The sequence below is a fragment of the Mobula hypostoma genome, chromosome 3 (assembly GCF_963921235.1).
Source record: "Mobula hypostoma chromosome 3, sMobHyp1.1, whole genome shotgun sequence".
In the NCBI taxonomy this organism is placed as follows: Eukaryota; Metazoa; Chordata; class Chondrichthyes; order Myliobatiformes; family Myliobatidae; genus Mobula; species Mobula hypostoma.
Genome location: NC_086099.1, coordinates 128613627 through 128622239, shown reverse-complemented (window position 1 = coordinate 128622239; position 8613 = coordinate 128613627). Strand labels below are relative to the sequence as shown.

Genomic DNA, 8613 nt, shown 5'->3' with positions numbered 1-8613 from the left:
GTCCCTGATGGGAGTAGGACAAACAGCCCATGAACAGGATGGGTGGGATCCTCCATGATGTTACTGGCCCTTTTTCAGCACCTTTTTGTATATACAGGGTAGGTCCTTGATGGTGGGTCGGCTGGTGCCGGTGATGCATTGACTACCTGTTGTACAGCCTTCCTGACTGCCACAGTGCAGTTTCCATACCATGCAGCGATGCAGTTCGTTTGGATGCTCTCTACTGCACAACTGTAGAATTATAGATAGGTACTGTCTGGATTAGAGCACATGTGCTATAAAGAGGCAAGACAAACTTTAGTCTTCTCTGGAGTGGCAGGGCTGAGGAGAGATCTGATAGTAATTTATAAGATTATAAAAAGTATCTTTTTCACCAGGGCCAAATTGTCTAGAGAGCATGCATTTAGGGTGAGAGGAGGTAAATTCCAAGAAGATATGTACAGGTGCCTGGAAAGTTCTGCCAGGTAGTGGGACAAATAGAATAGAGGCATTCAGGGAGGCACATGAATAAGCAGAGAATAGAGGGAAAAGCACTTGTATATACAGAAAGGACTTGTTTCTTTAGGTATTAACAACTCCTTCGTATAGTCTGACATATTATCGTGGGCCGAGGGTCCTCTTCCTCTTCCGCACTGTGTTCTCTGTTCATATTGTGCAGTTTACAACAGTGTACAGTACTGAAAGAGCGATACAGTGTCATAGGGAGAGTATTTTAAGTGGAATATCACACAGACTCTGCTCTGGATGCTGCTTTGGAAAGCAGCAGAGGTCTTCTTGCTGTCCTGGTTTATCTCGCCACAGGTTCTTTCTATTCTTCTCCCTACCTCAGGAAAGCATCAAGCAGAATAAAAGACGCTGATATATATTATATCTCTCTCTCTCTCTCTCTCTCTCTCTCTATATATATGCAGTCGAATCCTGTTGCTTGTCGTTGCCGTAGCACCCAAGGGCACTCGGCGTCTTACGTCATCCGCAGTGCGTCCATCGCGGTGTTTAAGATGCGCGCAGGCGCAGTGCTCCAATCGCTAAAATGAGCGCAGGCGCAGTGAGTTGAGCGCTGTTCAAGATGGCGGGTCCTCTGGCTGTGGCTGGCGATGTGGTTGTGGATGCGCTGCCGTATTTTGATCAGGGTTATGATGCGCCGGGTGTCCGAGAGGCGGTGAGTGCCGGAGGGGATGTAAAGACGGGAGCTTTGTGGAATCTGTGAGCTAAACGAACTCTTTGGGTGGATGTTTGTTATGGGGGTGGAAGGTTGGCCAAAAGAGTCACCTGTGAGGAGCCTTTGGTTGTCAGTGGCGGTGGTACTGGCTACAGCCTGTGTATGAGGCCGGAGGAGAGAGCCATGAGTACACGATAGTCACTAAAGGGTATAAAAAGTAACTAAAATATTGGCCTTTAACTGGGGTGTTTTTTTCCCATTGTCTGTTTACGACTGAATTACCACCCAGAGGGTGAATGTCCTGACTAGGAGCTGTTAGATGACTAACAATAAACAGTCCTTTATTCTGCACTGATATACATTTGCTCGAGTTTGAGAGAGAACAGGATCTTAGTGTTACAACTGACACTAAAATACAGTACTCTTCCCTTTCATTGGCTGAGCCATGTGTACACACGTGATCAACTCTAGGATCAGTCTACCAATGGTTTATTGGAGTGTGTGTGATTTCTAGTGACAGATTTGCCTTTTCCCTTGCCTTTGTAGTTGAGAGGTCGTTTAAGGTAATAAACGATCATAAACAATTGAAGTAGCATCTTATCCTTGTGATTTGTGGCTGCTTTGTACTTATCTGCCTGCCAGAGTAAGTAGTACTTTACAACTACCATTCCTGTACCTCTTCTGTGTCAGATGTCTGAAATTTCTAATGTTGCAAAGTTATAATTTTGAATTGCATTTCTGGTGATTAAACAGAATTGTGGTAGTTTCTGTGAGTTACTTCGTCCTTGGACTTCCCCATATGCATTTTGGGCAAGGAAAATAAAAATGTCAAAGTTTAAGACTTGCTAGTACCTGCTCTTCTGTTGCTGAACCAAGCTAGAACCATTTAACAGGGAATGCCATGTTGACAAGTACAGTTACCCACTCTTCCTTCAGACATTGCTGCAACTCCAAGAATTCCAGGCTTCTGCTCTGAGGATCAGCTGCACCATCATGTTTTAATTGAAGCAGTGCTGATTTGGGGAAATGATGGTTAAGTTTGCGGAGTTAAATTACGACAAGTAGTATTGACTCATATTTCCTTAGATATGGAATATTCAGAAATTCATTAAAAGGCGTTAAGATAGAGTCCAGTTTTCATTTCCATTTGGATGGGAAGCTGAATGGGAGTTTTGTAAATTAAAATGCAGGGAAATGGACCAGTAGCAGTGAAATGAAGTTGAGCGCCACAATGATCTGTCTCATTGAATGGTGGAATTGAGACAAGAAGGTAAATAATCTAGGAACCTGGAAATTCAAGTACTCTATTTTCATCCCTTTGAATCTCTTCTGCAGTCCTTAGATTGGTCATGATTTCCATTGATCTGACTTGCTACACAGGCCATTTCCTGGTATTCTGAGCATAACACCCTATCCATAATCTCAATGGATTGCATCTATGTGTTTTAAAAGATCTCAGGAAGAGATGACAGAGGCAAAGCTTTAAGCATTTAATAATTTCTTGCAGAATGTGAAAGGGTTTGAAAAAGTGATATAAAATTAATTTAAGAAAGCGGAAAGGACATTTTTTCAACAGACTTACATTGCTGGTAGGCAAAATAGTGAAATTTTTTCTAAAACAGAGTAGACAATATTTTAGTAATGCAAATTCTAATGAGAAATAACACACAATTCAAAGTAAGTAGTATTGACAATTGTGTTGGTTGAACCACATCTAATCAATTATTTGTCCATTTTGAAGTCTGTCAATGTCCTGTAATTTTCTGCAGCTCCCACTGCCTAACAATTGTCACTTTAGGATCTAGAGATTTTCATAGAATAGTGTTAGCATGACGCTATTCTAGCTCAGGGTATCAGTGTTTTGAGTTCAGTGCCTGTGTCCTCTGTGAGGAGTCTCTGTACATCCTCCCTGTGGAATGCATGGGCTTTCTTTTGGTGCTCTGGTTTCTCTCACAGTGCAAAAACGTACCAGATAGGTAAATTGTCCAGTGATAAGGTTAAATTGGGGTTGTCAGGGGCTGCTGGGTGGCATGGCTTGAAGGGCCTACTCCATACGGTAAATCTCTTTTTAAAAAAAATAGAATATTTTCTTGAGTGTGGAAGAATAAGGTTCAAAGGTTCATGTTATTATCAAAGTATGTATACAGAACACAGCTCTGAGATTAGTCTTCTCCAGATAGCCGTAAAATACAGAAAAACAATGGAACTCATTGAGGTCCCCCCCCAGATGAAAAAGAAACAAAACTCTCAAACCCCAAGCCCCTTCAGCCTCTCCATCGCATAAAAACTAACAGATTACCCATTCGGACACGGCAGCTAAAACATCAAACCCCTAGACACACCCCACCCCCCAACCTCTCCCTCACACAAAAACTAACAGATCGCCCATTCGGACACGGCAGCTAAAATGTCAAACCCCTAACCCCCAACCTCTCCATCACACAAAAACTAATAGATTGCACACCCAGACATGGACACAGCAGCTGAAACATCAAACCCCTAAACACACCCCACAACCAACCTCTCCCTCACACAAAAACTAATAGATCACCCACCCAGACACGGCAGCTAAAATGTCAAACCCCTACACCCCCGATCTCTCCCTCACACAAAAACAAACAGATTGCCCTGCTGGACACGGACACAGCAGCTAAAACATCAAACCCCTAATCCTCCTAACCTCTCCCTCACATGAAAACTAACAGATCGCCCAGTCGGACATGGACGTGGCAGCTAAAACATCAAGCCCCTAATCCCCTAAGCTCTCCCACGCAAAAAAAGCAGCAGCAATGACATTAAACACCTAACCCCTCCCTCACCCAAAAAAGTAACTTATCGCCCACCTGCCAATCGGCAAGAAGAAAAAACACAAAAACTGAAGGAAACTAATATAAACTACAGTCCACAACAATAGCAATCACATATGTCTCAGAATTACAAAAAAATCCTCCATCACCATCAAGGCGAGCCAACAGCTTGAACTCGGTCCTTCTGTGGGGCCTTCATCTGCCGAGACACATTTTTTTTTGTGGGGAATGATGTCTGACCCAACGCGGCCTCCCATGGGGAGCAACCTCCGGCCTGACCTGTTTAGAATGACTGCCGATCCGGTCTCCTCCGCATTCGCCTTGATGTTCCAAATGCTTCGATCAGTGAGAAATGCAGTCGAAAATGGCCCCGTGCCCCATCTCTGGTCTCCTGTTCGGAACAGCTCGTGCTCATGGTCCTGTTCTGGAATTTTCTTGGGGGCAGCAGAGCACTAGATCACTTGACTGAATGCCAAAATGTAAGTCACAGGCTTCAACAGTTTCCAAAACCTAATTTAAGATAAAAAGAATAAGCAAAAGACATAGGAAAAAGTGAAATAATTAACTATCTTGAAGATGTTGCCTGAGGAATTGTTGTTCACTGGCACCATCTTGAATAATTAGATGCTGATAGTATAAGTAGGTTGCTAAGAAGCTAAACAGAGAATTCAGAATAAACTACTTTATTTAGGGAACGCAAACACGAAATCTGCAGATGCTGGAATTTCAAGCAACACACATAAAAGTTGCTGGTGAATGCAGCAGGCCAGGCAGCATCTCGAGGAGGAGGAGGTACAGTCGACATTTTGGGCCGAGACCCTTCGTCAGGACTAACTGAAAGAAAAGCCAAGAGCTGGACAGTTGATTGGCAAAAGGGATATGAGAGGATCATGGGACAGGAGGCCTAGGGAGAAAGAAAAGGTGGGGGGAGCCCGGAGGATGGGCAAGGGGTATAGTGAGAGGGACAGAGGGAGAAAAAGGAGAGAGAGAAAAAAAGAAAGTGTGTATATAAATAAATAACAGATGGAGTACAAGGGGGAGGTGGGGCATTAGCGGAAGTTAGAGAAGTCAATGTTCATGCCATCAGGTTAGAGGCTACCCAGACGTTCCTCCAACCTGAGTGTGGCTTCATCTTCACAGTAGAGGAGACCGTGGATAGACATATCAGAATGGGAATGGGATGTGGAATTAAAATGTGTGGCCACTGGGAGATCCTGCTTTCTCTGGCGGACAGAGCGTAGGTGTTCAGCGAAACGATCTCCCAGTCTGCGTCGGGTCCTAGCCAATATATAAAAGGCCGCATCGGGAGCACCAGATGCAGTATATCACCCCATCCGACTCACAGGTGAAGTGTTGCCTCACCTGGAAGGACTGCCTGGGGCCCTGAATGGTGATGAGGGAGGAAGTGTAAGGGTATGTGTAGCACTTGTTCCGCTTACAAGGATAAGTGCCAGGAGGGAGATCAGTGGGGAGGGATGGGGGGGACGAATGGACAAGGGAGTCGCGTAGGGAGCGATCCCTGCGGAAAGCAGGGGTGTGGGAGGGAAAGATGTGCTTAGTGGTGGGATCCTGTTGGAGGTGGCGGAAGTTACGGAGAATTATATGTTGGACCCGAAGGCTGGTGGGGTGGTAGGTGAGGACCAGGGGGACCCTATTCCTAGTGGGGTGGCAGGAGGATGGAGTGAGAGCAAATGTGCGTGAAATGGGGGAGATGTGTTTGAGAGTAGAGTTGATGGTGGAGGAAGGGAAGCCCCTTTCTTTAAAAAAGGAGGCCATCTCCTTCGTCCTGGAATGAAAAGCCTCATCCTGAGAGCAGATGCGGCGGAGATGGGGATGGCATTCTTGCAAGAGAAGGCTTATAGTAGACATCAGTAGATAAGCTAATTCAGGGAATATGGAATTTGCTACAAACATTTGAAAGATCAATGAATTAGCAATTATGGTGATATGGCACAAATAAAGAGTAGAGGCTTAGGCCAAGATGCTGTTGAAATGCAGGTCAGACTTGAATGGCCTGCTCCTATTCATGTTCTTTGTGTTCTTGTCTTATGATGACATGAGAGACTCGGTTCTGACCTATGAGTCCACTGCGGACCTAGTTCTAGAGCCTGGGTCAGGTGAGACTGTCGCTGCTCCAATACTTCCATAACTTCACTTGCCACAATACAGTGTCTGGAATCCAACAAGATTCCCACCTGTATAGAGCTAATCAACCAAATGAATGAGGCATCATTCGAACAACATTACAATCACTCCAGGGCCATAGTCATGCCTACTGCTGCCACTCAATGGCATTAGCGCTGCTTTCATATTTAATGATATATATTTGAACAATGAATCAATATATTTGAGGAAAAAAGCAAAAGGTTACTTTCAAATCAAATGGTAGGTAATACCATAGTATATTCATCTGGATACAACTTTGTAAATATTATCTAGAAAATATGGTAAAATATGCTCATGAGATCACTTTTTGTTAAGTTGTGGCCATATTTTAAGAAAAATGCAGTTGGAATTGTGTGTATTCAGTCTCATAATATTTTGCCAAATATCAGGCTCAGAAAGAACTGTAATTCCAAGTATAGTAACTTCGGTATAAAATTGAGTTACTGTCAACATAATAAATCTAATCTATAAGTGTAATAATGTTCAGTCAAGTTCAAGTTTAATTGTCATTCAACCATGCATGTATACAGCCAAACGAAACAACATTACTCTGGGGCCGAGCTGCAAAACACAGTACCAACCATTATACAGAGCACAAGGCTTGTATAAGATAGCAGTAAAATACATCACACTAAAAAATATAGTTCAAGACCCTGAGTACGTGAATATTGCAGCAGTCTCCAGCTGACCACAGTACGGCTTGCCTTCTGCCGAGCAAACGCTGGGGACAGCATTGACCCAGCTTGGATGTTGTGCTACACTGCTTCCGGGAGAGCGCACCGACTCCAACGCCTCTCTCCTTGGCGGCTGTAAACAGGTGACACCGTGGCTTGAGGCCAAGTCCTTGCCGCGACTGTGGCCACCCTGTTCTTAAGCCATCAGCCAATAAATCTGACTTTCAGCATTTCACACTAACAATGTCCAGCAGGGTCTTGCAATCACAACTAAGGCAATCATTCGTTATTGGACTGCCCACCGCCTTCACGCAGCAGCTTCTCTCTGAAGTAGACAGCAGCACGATCTGCAGCAAATCCAGCTCCTTCAGTGTCTCCGCCACTGATGTCATACTTTAAATTCTTAACATCCCCAGGGTCTTGTGATTGTTTAAAAAAAGACGTTTAAAAAGGATAATAACACCTTTGGTTGATGAAGCCATTGTGGTCAAATGTGCAGCAATCTTACTGGAATGTTATCAGATGTTACTACATTTGTGATTTTTAAAAATTACATAGTGGATTCTGGTTAATTAGGTCATCAGTTAATTGGAACAGCCATTTATTTGGGACAACTCTTTTTAAAAAAAAAACTAAGAAAATAGCTGGTATCCCTTTGTTTATTTGGGATGCTATGCTGCTTAATTGGGACAGATTATTGCTGAACAGTTTCTAATTAACATCAGTTGTGTGCACCTGTGAGGGTGTTAGATACTACACTCTGCTTACGGCAAACAATTTTTAAATAGCATCAGTTATGTGTGTTTGTGTTCAAAAAGCAGTGATTTTCTGAGAAATAGTAAGCCAATTCAGATCTGTTTTGTTCACTGCAATTTCAAGCATTGAGGCTTGGAGATACCAGAAACGACCAGGAGTGAAAATAAAACTGCTTCATGCCTTCAACAAGTTAGGAATTATGAAGATTTGGAGGATGCAATCGTTGACAGCATTGTATAAAGAGAGTCCATTATCTGCACTAGATATCTGTTCATTTACAGTCTATCAAAAGAACACAGCAGCATATACCGGATGAATTTCCTTGTTGATAATCATTAGGAATGAATGCACCGTTTTATAGTATTGGCAGTGTTGTAATTTGTTTCCTGTTTCATTTAAATGCGTAATTTTATTTTAACTCAAAGCCAAAAATGTACTTGTCCTGATAAGTCCTCATTAGCCAGAATCCATGGTAATTGTATTGTACATTCTATATAAATAAAACACCTCATTTTTTGTTGTTTTTTTTTACGATTTGAATTGTGTATTGATTATTGTAGAAGTTTTTGCTCTCCAGAAAAGCACGTTGACTTTGTGCTTGAAATTGTCTTTATTTACTGGTTTTGGCCAATATAAATTTTAATAAAGTGCAGGATTCTTCATGAAAGATATTTACAGCATAAAGCTTGGTAAATGTTCATTATCCATCAGTCTTGAGAACTAAAATTGGTCAGAGTTAAATAAAAAATTACTCTTAGTGCACTAAACAACCAGGAAAACTGCATCTGATCTTCAGTAATAGCAAAAGTATATTTCATTGATACAAATTAGAAAATATACTGTAACTTCAATAATCTTTAATAATGTAATCACATGTTACTGAAAATACGTCACAGGTCCAATAATATTTGTAAAGGGAATAGGATGGTTTGTTCCTTGAGTATAGGTCATTCCTTTGTAGTAGTTTTATCCTTTAAGATCCTATTTCCTTTTCTCTGGTAACTCCTAAACTGAGTAGAGAAGTGGTCTCTAAAAGATCTTGGGCAGAGTT

At 42.4% G+C, this 8613-nt stretch overlaps 1 protein-coding gene across 2 annotated transcripts in view; it reads left to right on the top strand.

Moving 5' to 3' along the window:
* The first annotated feature begins 1028 nt into the window (after positions 1-1028).
* The window catches only part of bcas2 (BCAS2 pre-mRNA processing factor), a 40727-nt gene continuing 33142 nt past the window's right edge, over positions 1029-8613 (top strand). For both annotated transcript variants that reach the window (XM_063042284.1, XM_063042283.1), the window contains exon 1: positions 1029-1159. In XM_063042284.1, coding sequence (XP_062898354.1) covers positions 1067-1159 — 93 coding nt within the window. In that variant the 5' untranslated portion in view covers positions 1029-1066. The remainder of the gene's footprint in view (positions 1160-8613) is intronic.